The sequence below is a fragment of the Phyllostomus hastatus genome, unplaced genomic scaffold, assembly GCF_019186645.2.
Source record: "Phyllostomus hastatus isolate PE091 unplaced genomic scaffold, TTU_PhHast_1.1 phas_scaffold_21, whole genome shotgun sequence".
NCBI lineage: Eukaryota > Metazoa > Chordata > Mammalia > Chiroptera > Phyllostomidae > Phyllostomus > Phyllostomus hastatus.
Window position 1 is genome coordinate 27971922 of NW_025334017.1, and position 19050 is coordinate 27990971.

Sequence of the window (19050 nt, forward strand, 5' to 3'; positions counted from 1 at the left end):
TAATTATTTTTAGACTCTATTTTATTTATTTCCACTCTGATCTCTATTATTTCCTTTCTCCTACTCACTTTGGACTTTGTTTGTTGTTCTTTTTCCAGTGCCTATAGGTGTAAGATAAGATTATTTGAATTTTTGTTTTTTTGTTTGTTTCTTGAAGTGGGCCTGTATTGCTAAGAATTTTCATCTTAGAACTACTTTTGCTGTGTCTCATAGATATTGTGTTGTTCTTTTAATTTTAATTTGTCTCAAGGTATCTTTTTTGATTTCTTCCTTTAGCTCATTGTTAACCCATTTATTGTTTAGTAGCATGCTATTTAGCCTCCATGTATGTGTATGTTTTTCAGTTTTTTCTTGTAATAGATTTCTAGTTCCATACCATTGTAGTCAGAGAAGATATTTAATGTTTTAATCTTCTTAAATTTATTGAGACTTGTTTTGTGGCCTAGCATGTGATCTATCCTGGAAAATGTCCCTTGTGCATTTGAAAAGAATTCTGCTTTGGTGTAAAATGTTCTAAAAGTATCAATTAAATTCATTTGGTCTTATGTGTTATTTATTTCATTGTTTCCTTGTTGGTTTTCTGTCTGGATGATGTATTCATTGCTGTCAATAGGGTATTAAAATTACCTATTATGACTGTATTACTGTTTATGTCTCCCTCTTTGTACACCAATATTCGCTTGATATAGTTAGGTAATCCTACTTTGGTTTCATAAATGTTTCCAAGGTTGTATCCTTTTGTCAAATTAATCTTTTATCATTATGAAAATTTTCTTCTTTGCCTCTTGTTATAGCCTTTGCTTTAAAGTCTATTTTGTTTGATATAAGTATTGTTACTCCAGCATTTTTTGTTTCTGTTTGCATGGAATATCTTTTTCCATCTCTTTACTTTTGTTCTGTGTATGTCTTTCAATCTGAAATAGGTCTCTTGCAGGCAGCATAATTCTTGTTTTCTTCTCCAGTCAGCCACTCTCTGTCTTTTGATATGATCATTTAACCCATTTACATTTAAAGTACTTATTGATAGATATAAATTTATTGCCATTTTCTTGTTTTCTGATTATCTTTTCACTTCTTTACTGTTTCTTAATCTCTTGCTCTCTTTGCTTGTATGTTGATGACTTTCTGCAGTTTTGTGTTTAGATTTCTTTCTCTTTATTTCTTGTATATCTCTTATAGATTTCTGATTTGTGGTCATCATGTGCTTCATATATACCAAGCTTGTTTATAGCAGTCTAATTTAAGTATATGGTTGCTCAAGTTTGAACACTTTTTAAAATAACTACTATTTTTACACCTTCACTTATAGGTGTTTGTCATTATTGTTTTTAGTTTTGTGTATGTATTTATGTTTATCCATTAATTTACTGTTGTAATTACACATGATCTTCCTACTTTTGCCTTTTAATCTTTGTAGTAGCTTTATAGTTGCTTGACATGCTGCTTTTATTATTTGCCTTTGTCAATGAGAATTTTTCTGCAATATTTTCTTATTCATATTTTTAATCATTTTTAAAATTCTTCTTAAAGAAGTCTTTTTAACATTCCTTGTAACACTGGTTTGGTGGTAATTAACTCTTTTAGCTTTTTCTTGTTTAGGAAGATCTTTTGTCCTTTGATTCTAAATGATAACCTTGCTGGGTAGAGTAATTTTGGTTGTAGGTCCTTGGTTTTTAATCACTTTGAATATTTCTAGTCAATCCCTTCTGGCCTACAAAGTTTCTGTTGAGAAATCAGCTGACAGTCTGTGAGAGTTCCCTTGTAGGTAACTAATTGCTTTTTTCTTTCTGCTTTTAAGATTCTCTTTGTTTTTAAGCTTTGATATTTTCATTATGATGTATCTTAGTGTAAGAAAATTTGGGCTCATCTTATTTGGGACTTATGATTTTTATTCTTCATTTTGTGAATGTAATGTATCACATGGATTGATTTGTGGATGTTAAGCCATCCTTACATCATGGAATCAATCCTACTTGATCATGATTCATGATTGTTTTAATGTACTATTGAATTCAGTTTGCTAATACTGTGTTGAGGATTTTTATATTAATGTTCCTCAGGAATATCTCTCTGTAACTTTCTTTATTCAGTGTCCTTTTCTGACTTTGGAATTGGAAATGCTAGCCTTGTATAATGAGCTTGGAAGTGTGCCCTCCTCATATTTTTTAGAAGTGTTTGAGGAGGATTGTACTCTTCCGCTCCATAATTTCTGTTTGGCACTTTTCATTTTCTCTCTCTGTTGAAATTCTTACTTTGTCACACATTGTTCTCCTGACCTCAGTGAGCATTTTTATGGTCATTATTTAGAATTCTCTATCAGGTAAATAGTTTATCTCCATTTCATTCAAATCTGTTTCTGGAAATTTGTTTTGCTCCTTTGTTTGGAATATAGTCCTTTGTTCCTCTTTGTGTTGGCTTCTGCACATGAGGATAAAACAGCCATCTCTCCATCTTGACACAGTGATCTTGTGTAGGAGATGAACCTCATCAATCTGTTTGGCCTCAGCTCTTGGTTGCCTTAAACACTTTGTGATCATCCAAGTTGCCTCCTTGTTCTTAGTGGCTCCCAATAGCAGAGAGTATGCCAGGCCCTATCAGTGTAGAGGCCCTTAGGGGAGAATTGCATTTGACTCCTGGATGCAAGCTGACTGGAAGCCAGTCTCTAAGGAGGAAGCTTGGAGAGTGTGTAGTTAAGCCTCTTTTAGGGAGAAACTGAGAAATGGGCACTTTCGCCTGCTCCCTTTATGCTAGGCTGGGTATATAGCTGCTAGTCAGTTGCTTCTGAGCCAATTAAGAACTGTGTCTTTGTTAGCTACAGTCCTATGGGACTTGTGCATGCAAGCTCCTTGCGCTATCAGAGCCAGGCAATTGGAGGCCCATCCCTCCACAGTAGCCATGAAAGCTGGAGTGTGAGATATGTGTACAAGCTCCTTCCAGGAGATACTGGTAACTTGTAGTGGGCTACAGGGAGAACACTGGTGAGAGAGCGGCCTGTTTCCCTTGTCTCTGGAGAGTATTAGAGGCAGCCCCTAGAGGTGTGCTAAATTAGAAGCCTGAACCACAGGCAGCCACTTTCCCAGTATGCAGCTGGACCCCTTTCAGGGAAAGATTGGAAGATGGGCAGTTTTGCAATTCCCTCTGCACTGTGCCCTGGGGACATAGCCATGAGAGTGCTCCCGTTCATTAACTACTGGCTCTTTTTTTTTCCCCCCCTTACCATAGTGTGTGTTTCCTGGAAGCAAGCCTTGTTGATTTTCAAAGCTAGGTATTTTGAGCTTCCTTCTCTCAGGTAGGAGTTCTAAAGTTGGGGTACTAAATGTGGGGTATATATCTTTCCCTCCCCAGGAAGAAACTGGGAGTTTCTGATTGGCACTGTGCTGGACATTGGAGTTATGGTGAGAGTGTGTCTCAGCCTTTCCTACCCATTAGATATCGGTATTTTCTCATTCCCTCAATGTGTAGGTCTTATTCAGCAGGTTTCTGGACCTCTTTTAATGGAAACTCCTCCCTAGGTAACTGTACATTCATGTGTCTTTGGATGGAGGGGAGTTTAGGACCCTTCATCTTGGTTGACCTCCCATTAACAGCATTCTATAGGTAGACTTCACTTGCTACACAGGGTAGGTTTGTGGCAAAAACCTATGAAGATTATGCACACCTTCTTTGAAAAAGTTAGAAAATAAATTACCACCATCCTCAAAATGCCAACTTCTTTTGTCAAAATCAGAGAGATGCTTCATTAAAAGTGGATATCATTTTTCTAATTCTAATGTTACACAAATTAATTTTCTGGTCAAATATCATTTTGAGTTTTCTCTTTCAACTAATAAGTAATATAATTTCTTGATCCCAAGAAAAACTGGGAGAAATTGAAAAATTTTATTACATTTTTATATATATTACAGCATTACAGAGTAATGTCAGGCTATGTTAAGGTAACAATAATCCTAGGCCCAGTGACTTAATACAATAAAGGTTTATTTCTTGCTCATGCAAGGTCTGACTTAGTTTGGGCAACTACCCAAAGCAACTCTTGTCCATGCAGTGACTCTGATCCAGGCTTCTTTCACCTCATGGCTCTGCCTTTGTGGTCCCAGCCAAATGGGAAAAGAAATTGTGTAGAACGTACACTTGCTCTCAAGTGCCCCAGCCTTAGAGTTTCACATGATTCCCAACCAAATGCCTTTGGTTAAAATAACTCACAAGGGTTCATCTAACTGCAAGAGAATTGAGACATCAGATGCTGCTTGCTGGTTGGAAAGGAAAGAACTAGATGTAACCAAGCACTGGAAGTTGCTGCCACGTTTAGTTTTTCCAAGTGGCAGATGTAAAAAAAAAAAAAAAAGAAAAAGAAAAAAAGAAAAAAGTAAGCTTGGGAGAAGCATGTGTGATGAAAAAAAAAAAACACTTAAGAACATACTTATTTAATTCAAAAGTGTAATGCAAATACCTAAAACTTCAGCTATCCTATTCTACACAGTGAACTCTGAAAACATACTTTTAATACTTATCCTACTTTGCAGTTAAATGCTGTGATTGCATGCGTCTCTGTTCGAACATGTATGCTCCTACATCAGAGAGCTGTTACCAACGTTTCTCAATAATTACAAGTTTTAAAAATCCTCATTGTTAAAAATTACAAACCCAGGGACCTGTAATTCACAAAATGCTAGTTCTGTTGTTCACTTGATATATTTTATTAAATTTGAAAGAAATGAAGGGAAATTCTTTGTAGGGTCATTGAGATAATTATTTCATCATAAATGTGGATGAAATTGGTAGGTGATACAGTAACCTGAAATTAAGTATCATTATCACATTTATGTGAAGAGCACTTTCCAAAGCTTTTAAGCTTTGACTTATTTTACATTCTTTTTACACCAAGACAATTTTCAAGGAGCTTTTGAACTATTGGTGAGTTTCACTCTTAGACTGTACAATGAGGAAAAACATTTGAGAAGTCCAAACTCCTTAATTATTACAAATTTTTCCTAATTGCCCTTCACTTATCCTGATATTTTTATTCTGAAACAAGGGGCAAGAGAACTAAGTGAGCCTTGAATTCCCAGCCCTTGGTCACCCCTGGTGACTACCTGCTCCTGATTTTCTCCCCTGGACACTTTGTCACAGTCTCCCTACTAGTGCCTCCTCCTCTGCTCAACATTTAAGGGTTGGTGCGTCTAAGGCTCTTTTTCCCCCTTGTATATTCTCTCTCAGGCCAGGTCAGCCCATAAAGTTCCTTGGTACTAAGTGCACTCTATCACTGATATCCCACAGGTAGTATATCTCTAGCCCTGACATCTCCCCAAACTCCAGATTCATATCCAGTTGCCTCTTTGGTATTTTCACATAAATACCTAAGAGGCAACTCAAATCTGGCATATGAAAAATGGATTTTTTTATTCTCCAATTGTCCCTGTCTTCCTTATATGTTCTATTGCCTAGGGCAAGAAACCTAGAATACGTATTGTTTTCCTTCTTCTTCCTTCACTACCCCCCACTACATCCAACTCACCAGCAAGCCTGTGGGCTCTTCTGCCAAACGATGTCCTGAGTCCAAACACTTCTCTCCTTTACTGCCACCCACCAGCCCAAGTCCCCTTAATTCTGATATGAATACTACAATAACTTGGTCTCTCTGCCTTCATTCTGAAAATCCACCCTCCCCACACGGCAGCCCAAGTAAATAGAGCAAAAGAATCAGATCACTTCGTTCCCCTCCTTAAATCCTCCAATGATCTCTAAGCACTTAGACTAAATCCAAGCTTTCATGGTCATGGCCCTTCATGACCTTGGCTTTGAGTACTCCTGCCTTGTATTGGTTCCATGGTCCTACTGCCTATACTCTGGCAACTCTTCCCTTTTGTCTATGCTTTGATCATGCCAACCTTGTTTGCATCTCAAGACCTTTGCACTGGTTGCTTCCAGCATCTGGGCTACTTCTTTCCATGATTATCATGTACCTATCATTCAGGCTTTTATACAAAGGCCACCTCCCCAGAGATGCCTTCCAGGACATCCCTAGCATAACTGATTCTATCTTGTACTTAGAGGTGCTCAAAATGATGAAAAACGTTGGTCTAAAAACTGCTTCACAACCACAATGAACAAGTCAGAGAACCAGGGCACTGTAGTCATCATCTCAGAGGTGTTCAGAGCACACTCAGTTTTCATAGGTTTAGACAAGAAATGGTGTCCAAACTCTAATGGAAGGAAAAGGTACTAACTGATGGGGGACAAATTAAGGAACTATAGATCCCAGAAGTACAATAAATAAGCCAATAACAGTAATCAAATAATGATTTAAAAAAGAGTTTTCTTGACTGTTTAAAATGAGTCCATTGCGATGATTCACGTAGAATAGGACAAAGGGAGAGTACACCACTGACACATATCACAGAAAAAGGATGAATGGGGAGGGCTTGATGTTGAAGAGATAGAGGATAAGGGGAAAGTCTAAGATTCTCTGATTAGCACGCAGGGGCCTTGGTATGCTAGAAGACGGTGGTGCTCCTTATATTACAAAGGAGCTAGAAAGAACTTACACAGAAAAAAATAGTTATGCTTTTTAAGTTTTTACTATTTCACCTTTTGGGTTGGGCTGCAAATAAGTGTAATATCCTCTTGCAGATGACAGGTAAAACAAGAATTGGAATGAGATAGAGTGAAAATATAAATTTTGGACTTATCTCCATACACATGATGGTTAACCTGGCATATGCATTCTATACATTTCTTGGACTCCTGCAGAGGTTGGGTGTATATAACTGAGGATGAGTTAGAGGCTGCCTCCCACAGAGTTTGCAAGAATAGTCCATGAACCAACAAGTCACGTTCTTTCTCAGCAGTCAGCAACCCTAGCCTACAGGCTCAATGCAGATTCTTTTTCCTTGGTGTGGATGGCAACCTAACAGTTTTACAGATTTTAAATGATTGAAGAAAATCAAAACACTAAATATATCATGGTACCTGCAAACTGTATGCAATTCACACTTAAGTGCCCTCATATAACTTTTGATTGCAATACAGTCACACCCAGTTATTGGTATGCGCTCTATGGCTGCTCCTGAGCTATGAGTAGAAGTGACTGACTTCAACTCATCTGTGCGGCCTGTGAAGGCTAAATATTTATTTAGTGGACCTTTTACAGAAAACATTTGCTCATCCCTCTCCTCAAAGACAAGATCTAGCAGAGGAAGCTTGTGGCTGAGTCTTATAACTAAACTAGCAAGAGGAAGAAACAGAGCCAGAAGGAGAGCATCAAACTAAAGTTTGATGTGAGTCTTAGCCAGACAGCATGCTGCTGCGGAAGCTGAGGTTATAAAGCCCAAGGAGGAAAGAGCTGGCTAAGCCTTTAGAGAACTTCAGAACAACTACCCAAGGGCCCCTGTTGAGCTTCTTAAATGGGGATGTGCATGTCTTCAAGCATAAGTGACTTATGTGCCAAGGAGTATGTGAAATCACGGGGCAAATGAGCATGGAACATCTTCCTGGAACACAATTTCACTGCAGGTTTGGGGGGATGTTAGAGGCAGGCTTGGATAATTTTGTATTTAAAAATAACCATAAACTTTACTGAGAACACAAAATTTGCCTGAATTTTTATATGAAAATCAAAAGGCTGAAGACATTTTAAACTTGACATAAGGCTGCTTTAGGTTATAATCCCAGAGTTACAAATTCACTTTTTTTTCTGTCTTTAGGGGCACTTTGGTGGAAAGGTTTGAAAACTCCTGCATGAAATACTCCAAAGAGTGTTCCTGACAGAAGATAGTTGTCACCATCTAGGGCATGAAACTGACCTAGCAATAAAAAAGGTTTAACTCTACTGCTAATCACAATCTATCGGTGGTGTTTCCTTGGAACATCTTTGTTGGGAAGGGTTCTGAGACTTGAGTTGAGTTCAGCAGTGATTGGCAACGTGTTCTAACACTGCGGGAGATGGTATGTGGCAGTTTGCTATACTTATTCATCATAGATTAACACTGGATTCTGTCTAAATTTTTAACTAAATTTATTGGGATAATGTTGGCTAATAACCTTATGTAAGTTTCAGGTCCACAATGTCATAACACGTCATTTGTATGTTCCATTATGTGCCTACCGCCCAAGTCTAGTCGCCTTTGGTCACCATGCACTGGACCCCTTTCCCACTCTCCAACCTCCGCCCCGCTCTCCCTCCCCTCTGGTAATCACCACACTGCTGTCCATGTCCATGCGTTTGTTTGCTTGTTTGTTCATTTGTTGCTTTCTCTTTTACATCCCATGTATGAGTGAAACATAGTTCTTATCCTTTTCTGTCTGACTTATTTTGCTTTGCCTGACACTCTCAGGATGCATCCACGTTGCTGCAAATGGCAGTATTTCACCTTTTCCTGGCTGAGTAGTATTCCATTGTGTGTATGTACCACTTCTTGGTCCAAGCACCACTCGAAGGACACTTAGGTTGTTTCCATGTCTCAGCTGCTGTGAATAATGTTTTGATGAACATAGGGATACATACATATTTACGAATAGGTATTTTCAAAATTTTGTAGGTAGATACCCAGAAGAGGGATTGCTAGGTCATATGGTAGCTTGATTCTTATCAAGTTTTTATTCAACACATTTTTTTCAGACTGTTCAACCTCTAAATCAGATTTAATATGTTTACCACCTATTTTCAAAGCCATAGTTGCCACTACACCTCTGCCTTCATGATTCAAGTGGTATTAATCAATACGTTTATCAAACAGACCCTTGGAGATTTTATAAGAATGACCACTCCAGTCCATTCAGGCTTTTCTTGATCCCCACAAGATATATAGGTGAAGAGGAAATTAAAAGGGCACTGTATTCCATGTGAAATGTCTAACATTATTCTACAAGAAACAGGATAGTATTTGAATGAGAGGATAGCAGAACAAATATGTTAATACAAAAATAAATGGAGAAGTATAAGTGAAAAATTGAGGTGGGACAAGAATATTTAGGATAGTAATGAAACAGTTCAAAAGAGAGAAAAAGAGGACCAAATAGGCATAGACAAAGCAAATAAAAAGGTGGAGAAAATTCAACAAAGTTTTCTGAGGTGGACACACTAGAATCTGGTAATAGGTTAGCTGTAGGCAACAATGAGAGTAAATGTTGAATTCAAGGGTCTTTGCTTACCCAGCTAAGTAGGCAGAGATATTATTAACTATTAAGTGGGCAGGCAGAAAAAGGAATTGTTTGGGAGGCATATGCTGATCATTTGCTTCTTCACTCTTGGGTCTACTCTCAACTTCTCCTGTGCTTCGCAGTGTAACAAAGAACTACATTACCCAGGCTCCCCAGCTTCTAGGCAGGTTTGGGCAATGGCAAAAGTTGACGGGAGGCTGGAAATTGAAAGATAGGGAGAAGCCAGGGCATTTCTTTCTCTCTCACTCTGCTTCAGGTGCTGTTTCTCATGGTGACCAGAGCTCTTCCAAGATTTTAGCTTCCACCCGACAAGCTTTCTGTCTCTGGTTTCAGTTTCCTCAGCGTACATAGCTCTAGCCTCAGCTATTTGTTCTAGCTCTAGTCCAGTGGTCTTATCTTCTGGATTCTAGAAACTTGACCACTTCCTTTTATCCCTCTTGCCCTATGGGTGAGTGGCTTCTTGCTGTTTCTAATCTCTGGATTGTCTTGTTTATACCTATGTAATCATTTCCAAGTATTCAATTCCCTGTTTGAAATACCCTGACTGATACAGTAATAACTTCATTTTTAGATACATTGAACTTGAGAAGTGTGGGGCGCCCTCATCAAGATATTTAGAAGCAGCTTAGAAATATTGAGACCTAGCAACAGAGATCAGTTTGGAAGTCAACAATATGTAGGTGGTATTTGAATGAGGAGAGGAAAGATTAAACCAAAAAGACTACATAGTGAGCTAACCACTAAAATGTCAATGTTTTTAATTTAGGCTAAGAAATAACTTGACAACTGAAAAGAACTACCCAGAGAAGCAGAAAAGCCAGGGTAGAAGTGTCACAGAAGCCAATGAGAAGTAAAATTCCTAAAGAAAAGGAAACGATAGCATCAGACTTGGTGGAAATAGCAGATCGGGCCCATACAAAAGGATTGAGGCAATTAGACAAACATTTTCCTTGAATTTAGCCAGGGGAATGTCATTGCTACCTTTGTCAGAACAATTGCAATACAGTTGTGAGGAAGAAACAAGATTGTGATGAGTTAAGATGAGGTTGGGAGAAGGTTGAAGATATCCATGAACATCAGCTACTTTTTCACGATATTGGACAGTGAAGACCTCGAAAGATAGCACCTTAAGTTGAAGGGAGAGGAAGGCCTGAAGAAATGAAAGGCATGTGTACTGATGATCCCACAAAGGTGAGAGGGGATGGGATCAAATGGATAAGTGGAGTGGATGGTTACCCCTTGTGGAAGGAGAGGGAGGGTGATGAGGTTGGTCCAGACGGAGATGCAATTATAGGGTTACTCATTCTGCCTTTTCTAACATGGTATTATCAAGTAGTAGTCACTGTGCACAAACTTCTCTAAAATGAACAGAAGTATTGTTTACTTCTCTTACAGCTCCCATTTAAAGCAAAAAAAGAAGTTGGAGAGGGAATCACATATCACCTGGATATGAATCATGTGCTTGAGGCTGGGTGTTAACTTTTCTCCAGTGTCTCAAGCAAAACGAGAAAATCCCATGTTTACAATGACTGATATTAGCATCTTGAGAAAGAATTAAGACATTCATAAAGTTGGTTTTTGTTAAGTGCTGATCTGTCAAATTTTCTTTTCTGGTGATGAGGATATTTAAAATTACCAGTGTTCAAATATGCGATTAACTATTGTCACCATGCTGTACATTGGATCCCCATGACATTAGTTTTTAACTGGAAGTTTGTGCCTTTTGATAACCTTCTTTTTCATCCATCTCTACTCAAACTTCTTGAGAAAGTTGTCGTCCCATCTTTTACAATACTTTTACAATACTAAGCTACCTGAAAATATTGAAAGAAAATCAATTTCATATATTCTACTTATGTCATTCCTATGCTGCTTTTAATGTATTTGTGGAAAACCACCAGATCTTTGTATAACTACCCTGAAGCTATAAATTACACTTTGTATGTGTGCATTGTAGCTGCAAATCAATTCCCATATAACTACAAGGAAAGTTTGAGCAAATAATGTCCGGGCATCAAGCTGTAGATTGAAAGGAACTGATGTTTGCATACACATATTCATTTTTTTGATAAGGAGAAATCATTTTGAAATTTTTTGATATGGAGAAATATTTTTGGAATAATTTAAATAGCCAAGGACAGAGGAAATTAAAAAGGCAGGTAACACCTTGTGTAATGCTTAGTATGTATCATGCGGTGTTAACCACACTTGACACATTTTACCTGATGTAATCCTCAGCACACAAACCTATACGTATGTATTTTACTTAATTCAACCCTTAAAATGGAGCCCTGCAGGTAGGTAAATATTGTTACCTCCATTCCACAGGTGAGGAAACTGAGACCAGGAGAGATTAAATAATCTGCTCCAGGCTCTTTTCAGAGCCTAGGCTGGAACTCTGGCAGTCTGGCTTTAAACCGCCCACTCATAACCTCTCCACTACTGTGTAATGTACAGTTAGCCTGGTTAGTGTCTTAGATGCAGTTACCAACAGATTTTCAACTTTTTTGTCTGCTTTAAGGACCTTAGGGATAGAATTTTAAAGTGGTGTATTTTTTTTTCTAAATATATGTCTAAAGAAAAGAAAATTTTCACAAATACTTTTGAAGTTTTTAATGCATGTAAAGAACATCCCAGAAACAGAACAGGTATTGACTTATCAACGATGAAGCACGATATAAGAGCCCCCTCCCTGCTTAGTAATAGGAATATAGTGTGGCTAGACGTGAAAGGAGGTGAACACTTCAGGATTAAATGCAAACCCTAAAGTTGTATACAACATTCATATATGGCTTATCTCATAGCGATAATAGCTTCATAACAATGCATATGACACTTACACTTACTGGTAAGACGCTTTTGACTCAAAAGTTAACCAAAATGCTGAAGAGGTAGATTTGCCAATGCAAGGTGAGAGAATTTGTCACTGAACCTTGCTTTATTTTTTTTTCCTAAAAAATCTGCAACCATTTCTTTTTGTTCTAATTTTCTTCTGGATCAGCCAGGAAGATAATGATGCTTTTAGAAGTGGCCAATTAAAAACTCTTTAAGAACTGATTCCTCCAAGGGGACAATGATGCCTTTGAACCTGCTGCTCTGAGAGTGGTCCCCCGGAAGCTTCCACAGGGCCCTCTCAGTCTGGCACATGGCACAGATCCTGGCTCGAAGAAGACCAGCTACTATCTGACCAGCTGTCACAGGAGGCCATTTCTGTGCATAGTCTTGTGATGGCCAGTCCTGTGGTGACCCAAGAATACTGTAAGTAAGTCAGGGACTGCTTTCAATGACACGTTATATCTATCCTGAAGTTTGAAATGGAAGTTTGAAAAATCTTCTAGCTGGCCTGCGAAACTGCATGATGAGTACTACAAGTGACTGCATGTCATTCTCCCTGTGTTTTCAGTTGTGTGTCATGAAGTTATCACATCTTAGACTCAAAGGGAGTTCTGGCTTCTGACTGTCAGGTGCCGCATGCTGCCTTATCTGTGGGAGGAGATATTCAAAATCTTTGACCCCGGTCATTTGACCCTATGTACAAACTAGCTTATCCTATCCTTACAATGAGAAATCAGCCCACAAAGAAAAGAAAGGTTAAGTTCCAAGGGGCAACAACACTTGTCAATTCCCGAAACTAGAACAGTCATTTACCAGACAATGGTTAAGGGCCACTAAAAACAAAGTGGCATCTATTAATCAGGTATGACTTGTTACACATAAGAGAGCATAAATATACAGTAAATAAGAGGTTTATGCGAAGCCCCAGCAGAATATGTACATGTTAGAGCTGCTGTGAAACTGAGGAGGGACTCCCATAGCATATCCTCAGGTCAGAACAGTTCCACCCCGCGACAGTTTGAAGGGAACAGACGCTGAGGACAACATGTGGTCACACTAAGCAGATATCCACATACATTTATCCTTGACAGTGCACAACGTGAGAAATAAAGGGCATAAGTGAGCAAGCACTTCGCCTGCTGAGCATCTTCCTTCCCATAAATATGCACAGAGTCCGTCCTCCAACGGAGGTCTGCAGCCTCACACCTTGTCCTCTCTGTGGGGGTGCTAAGACCACAGGGTGCACAGACGCCAAGTCACAGGCTGTTCCCTCACTCCTGCTACCCCTGATGCAGGCCGTGAGCTCCCACCTTAGTCTCCAGCTGCAAATCGAAGCATAAATAACACCGAGACCACTTCGTGGCTCCTCCTTTCACAATGTCACTGAGAACAGATACTGGTCAGAGCGGCATAAGCACCGCGCACCAGTGTTTGGGAGTGGAGAGTAGCTCTGTGCACTTTTGCAAAAAAACAAAAACAAAAAAAAAAACCCCAAGATCCACCCGATGTGTCTTTTATTTTATTGGTTAGCCCTGTCTGTAGCTAGGAAGACACTGTGTTGCTCCTGGGCTCTTTCTATCAGCTTCCTCTTCTTCTTTTTGTTCTTCTTCTCCTTCGCCTTTGGTGCTCTCTTCCCTACAACGGGGCAGAGAGAGAGAAAGAGAGAGAGAAAGAAAGACGTGTCAGAAAAGGCTCTTTTTCTGGGAAAGAAAACATAAAACATTAAGAGTTTTACAAAAAGCCCATCTGGAAAACATCACCTATGGAAAAAGCAGCCTCAAAGAGAAAATTGTTCACATTAATTTTGACGGAATAATAATAATTTACTAAATTGGATATGCTGTCTAACACAGAGACTGATCTTCCTGTTACAGGGAACTGGCATATTTAAAAACCTCCCAGCGGCCTGATCAGTCTTGCAAATATCATCCTGCCACAAAAATTCCACTTATCCCCTCCTACTTTTAACAATGCTACCCTTTACTAGACATCTTTACATCTTTCTACTGCCTCACCTGTCAGTGGGTCAAAAGAAAATAAGCATCTATCTACAGTAAATATACCAGAAGTCTCAAACTCCCCTGGCCCTGCCCCAGGGAGAAACAAATGTCTTGCTTTTAACATTATTCCCTCCATGTTCTCCAGAGGCCAATATATGAAATGACATATGTGGAATACTTCTTTATTTTCTATAAAAATTCATGAGGCCATCATTCATCATGTGGCTTATGGTGTCTTACAGAAATCCCATAGACAAGCTGTTCTTATTATTAATTGAGAGCAAGAGAAATGCTTGTTTCTGAAGAACTGGTGGTACGTGGCTTACAACCAGAAAATCACACCATGTTATCTTGCTTGCCCTCTTTGCCTTAGTCACTAAGAAGCTCAGACCACAAGCTTAATAGTTGAGGTTTTCCTCCATCAGGAGTTTTTAGATGCTATTTTGCTTCTTACATCTCAGAGTTATGCATCTTAGTCTTTATAAGGTCTCAGCCTTTCTTTGCAAGTATGTATACATAAGATTATGAGAAAAAAAGACTAAGGAACATATAGGCATTTGTTTAAAGTCCATTGCTGTCTTTGGGGTTTAAACACATAGGGATCGTAGGGTTTTTAGAGCAGAAACTAGCTTTAAAGGTTACCTGCATTTCACAGAACATAAGTCATCATAGCTATTCATCTTCAGTACAGGAAGGTTTTTCCTCAGAAGACTAGAATCCCACTGCCAGCCCTCCTCCCTGCCCTAGTATCGATTTTGGTGTGTAGTTCTGCAAAACTTTTCTCTTCCTGTGAGCCACCTAGTAATCAGTACCACAGCGGGAACATCCCATTATAACCCATGCTTTCCAACCTTCCCACACCTAACACACTTGAGACCCCACACCTCTTCAGTGTGGTGACATAGGCGGCCTGTCTTCAGTCCAGAGAATGGAGCAGGGGGCTCATGTGAGAAATGAGAAACAGACCAGAGGCCAGAGAGGCAGGCTCGTGCCTTGGGAAACCAGAATTGTACTAGATTGAGAGAGGCCAGGACGGTTCTACAGAAGGGAGGTGTTTCTCACGTCTGCTCTTTCTGCTCAGAAAGGGTCTATTTTATTTGAGGGTGGAAAACAGTGTCACTGGCAAGACTTGAGAACATGGTTGTCACGTAGTTGATATTCAGTAAATGTTTTCTGAGTAAAGCTTTTATGACAAGAAAAAAGATAAAAAAGAATAACTTATTTTTAATAGGACACTGAAGTAAAATAATCAGAATATGATCATGCCCTCATATTAAATTATGAAGGTCCTTGAAGTTAACTTCTGGTTCTCATTAAATTCTGGCATTAATGTCTTAATGGCATTTTGCCATCTTTAAACATAGCTAATCCTACCCAATGAAAATTTAGTCCAAGCCATCATTAATAAAAAAAAAACTGTAACATTACAACTATTTAGTAACACTATATCTAATGATGAGACAACCTAATGAGGGTAGAGAGATGAAATATTTAACATAAAATAGCATATGTAAAAAGAAGCTTCTATTATAAAGTTTTATGAAGGTTTTTCTTAGTTCTATGTTTTATCTAAACAAATGAAAAACCCTTTAAAAATCACTGCTGACTACATTGTAAAAATTCAGTTTATATTTCATTTCTTTAAAGGCTGGAGTTTTCTTTAAAAGCAAATCAAAATTAAATGAGTGGAAAATAATGCCAACATTCCTTGACTTTAAAATGTATTGTGTTAAGATAAAAATATACTGAATGTATGTTATTTAAAGAAAGCTTTTCAAAGTCACCATTTCAATTCTTCATATAAATGATTTAGTTGAAAACCAAATGTACACTACTTTCACTCACAGCAAATCTAAGCTAACTTACTGGAAACTCATTTTAAGAGAGGGTCAATTTCATGTCATTTACCTAATATCTTATTCTGATGTAATTGTCAACATCAAATGGTCTTTGGGTTTGACAGCTGATATAATGTTGTGTGATAGGGAAGTTATTCAATATTTGCATAAAACTGTTCATAGTGTAGCCAAAAATTCAGAAATGATTCTGAAAACTTACTTATATAAGATAATTTTCCAAAATGTACGATTATTCTATTGGCAATAAGTCATATGGTATGAGTGCCAGTGAGAGATGTTTTGGGAGACCTAATTACAGCCCTAAACTTTTTCCTCAGCAACCTCTTTTGAATGATGCCTCTGTGCTATGAGTTCATTGGTCGGTTTTGTTCTTGGTCCCCCCACCCCACCATTTCTCATGTAAGACATATTGCAAATACCAAAGAATTAAGATGGTTAGCCAAGATTTGACCACAGGTGGGCCTAAAATTAACTGAAAATATTTTTTTTGGTCCATAGTAGGTTGTTCGGATTCTAAGCCCAGCTCAAAGTAATAAAATAATATAAAAACTGACCCTAACATACAGTATAAAAAGAGTCTTGTATATAATTTTTTCCTGATCTCTGCTAAGATTTAACAAAGGAAATCAGTGAGATTAACTCTAACAAAAATATCTATTCCTATTCTTATTTATATATGTGAAAATAACATTGAACATATAAGCATGCTAATTTATGTTTTCACTTCATCACATCTGTAGCTATGAGATTAGATTTGGAGAATAACATCTACACATAGAGACTGTCTCACATTTTCAGGAACACTCACCCTGTAAAGGAAGCATTTACAGGCAAGTTTAACGCCAAAGAGAAATTCAACTTCCTTGCTTTTTAGTTTATAAGAGAAAACTTGGAAAATATGCTCCCCAAGATCAGCAGAAAAGGTTTGCAGTTTTATTCAGAGATTGTCAACCTCCAGGTTTGTCCAACGCTAAGGACAAATTATGCATCCCTTCATCCTGAGCGCTTTAACAATGCAGTTGCCTGATGGGATTAAGAAGCACTAATAGGTAGGTACACAATAGCATGGGGATGTAAAGTACAGCATGGCAAATGGAGGGGCCAAAGAACTTATATGTATGACCCACGGCCATGAACAATAGTGGGGGGATTGCCTGAGGGAATGGGGCTGCTGTGTCAAAAAGGGCAAAGGGAGAAAAACTGGGACAACTGTAATAGCATAGTCAATAAAATATGCTTTCTAGAAAGAATGCAGTTGCTTTAATAAATCAGTAGTGAGTGAATCTCATCAAGATCAAGCAGAATCTGATCCACCTAACAGAACAGATCTTTTCAGTGCTTTTAGTGAATGCAAGAAAGACAACTAGCCCAGATATTGAAGCTTTTAAAGAAAGCAATGCAACTTCACTGAGAAAGGGCTCCTCCGGGAGGAGGGACACCTGGTAGGTTGGCATGTCTCAGAATGGAGGTGTCTGGTGCAATATACTTGTGACACTCAGTTTCTACATTTACTGAGAGAAGATGCTATAGTCCTCTTTCACTAGAAAGTTATGAGACACTGTGTGAAAAGGCTGTGTTCCTGTCATGAAAGGAAGATGTGTAAACTACCAGTGGCAAGACAAGATTATCATCAAAATGAACAAAGTTAGAAAGGTATTATCAAAGCCACACACTCAAACCAACATAATTACATTGACTTGCACACATGTGGAAATGGTCCAACAGGATAACCTATCAACTCTTCTACAGAGAAAGGTGAACAGTGCCTTATGGAAATACTCCTAATGTCCAGCTGTAGATTACTGCTATTAGAATCAGAAACAGGATGGATTATTTTGAACCATGATATCAAGCAGCCTCACAAATTACATGAAGCTGTGAAAATACTGACTCCCCTGCCAGTCAGACATGAGTTTCATTCTTTCACGAGCTCCCACATGCAAGGACTGTCTTCAGCTGTTTTCCTTTTTTCCCCTCTCTAGGTGTAGATAAAAGTCTTTTCATCATCGGAACAATGGGTCTTACACACCCCTCGATCAGTGAGGCACAAAGGTTGTGAAGAGTTGCCATAATAATTACTAAGGGTTTTCAGGGTAACTTTCTAATGGCAAATACAATAAAACAAAACTGAAGAAAAAATTCAGTAGCTGCGACTAGCAAAAAAAAAAAAAAAAAAGACAAAAGCCTCTCTCTCCATATACACACACATGCGGTGGAGGAGGGGGAAAGTCAGTCACAATTATGACCACTGCAATTAACTGTAATTAGCATTGTGATAGCCAGAACCATGATGACAGAGGTAATCACCTGAAACCAGTACCGATTTCTAGAAAATTTTTATAAGTTGGTGATGCTAACTTGAAACCTAGGCTTCACTGTATTCATGAAATTCACCACGGAGACTCGGGGATCACCTCAAAGAGGTTCAGTCGACCTTCAGAGCAGCTACTGTAGGGACGAGAGGCTTATATAACCACCAGCTGGGGCATCTTGTCTCACCTCAGAGGACACAGTGTAGGCAGAACACAAAAAGTTGCCTCCACATCTCAGGCCACAGGGACTGAGTTGGTGACAATGAGTAGCCACTGGGCTATTACTTCCTCACGTGTGGGCAACTTTAGCTTGCCCAAGAACGAGTAGCAACAGAGATTTATTTATTTAAGAGTGATTGATGATTCTGTGGAAAAAACGCCAGCTGGTTCCTAAAATATTTTAAAAGCTCATATAAAAATAGACAAAAGGCCTAACTACAATTCAGAAAAGAAATAAAAATAGCTAATGAATAACTTAAACAATCAAACCTCACAATTAAAACTACCAAATAAAACAAGTTGCCACTGCAAAGATTCTTAAGAGTGAAAATATCTCAAGCTAGTGAGGACGCAGAGAGACAGGCACCAGGATGCGGTTGGAGAATATAAAATTGCCATGTACAGCCTTTCCGAAAAGCCATTTGGCAAGTGTAAAAGAGCATTAAAAATGTTCATAACTTTTACTTAGAGCTAGGAATCTAGGAAAATAACTAAACTTGGACAGAGATTTACGCATATTTACCATAACTCTGAAAAACCTATAAATTACCTAGATGTCCTTCTACAATTTTTTCATGCCTTCTTCTATTTATGATTAGTGAAGCAATAAAGCATATTTTCAACTGTGAAGAAGCATTTTTTTTTACTTTAAGGCCACAGCCATTA

General features: G+C 38.4%; 1 protein-coding gene across 1 annotated transcript in view; it reads right to left on the bottom strand.

Moving 5' to 3' along the window:
- Nucleotides 1-11786: 11786 nt before the first annotated feature.
- Nucleotides 11787-19050, bottom strand: part of RSPO2 (R-spondin 2) — a 141438-nt gene continuing 134174 nt past the window's right edge. The window contains exon 6 of the mRNA XM_045861231.1: nt 11787-13629. Coding sequence (XP_045717187.1) covers nt 13514-13629 — 116 coding nt within the window. The 3' untranslated portion in view covers nt 11787-13513. The remainder of the gene's footprint in view (nt 13630-19050) is intronic.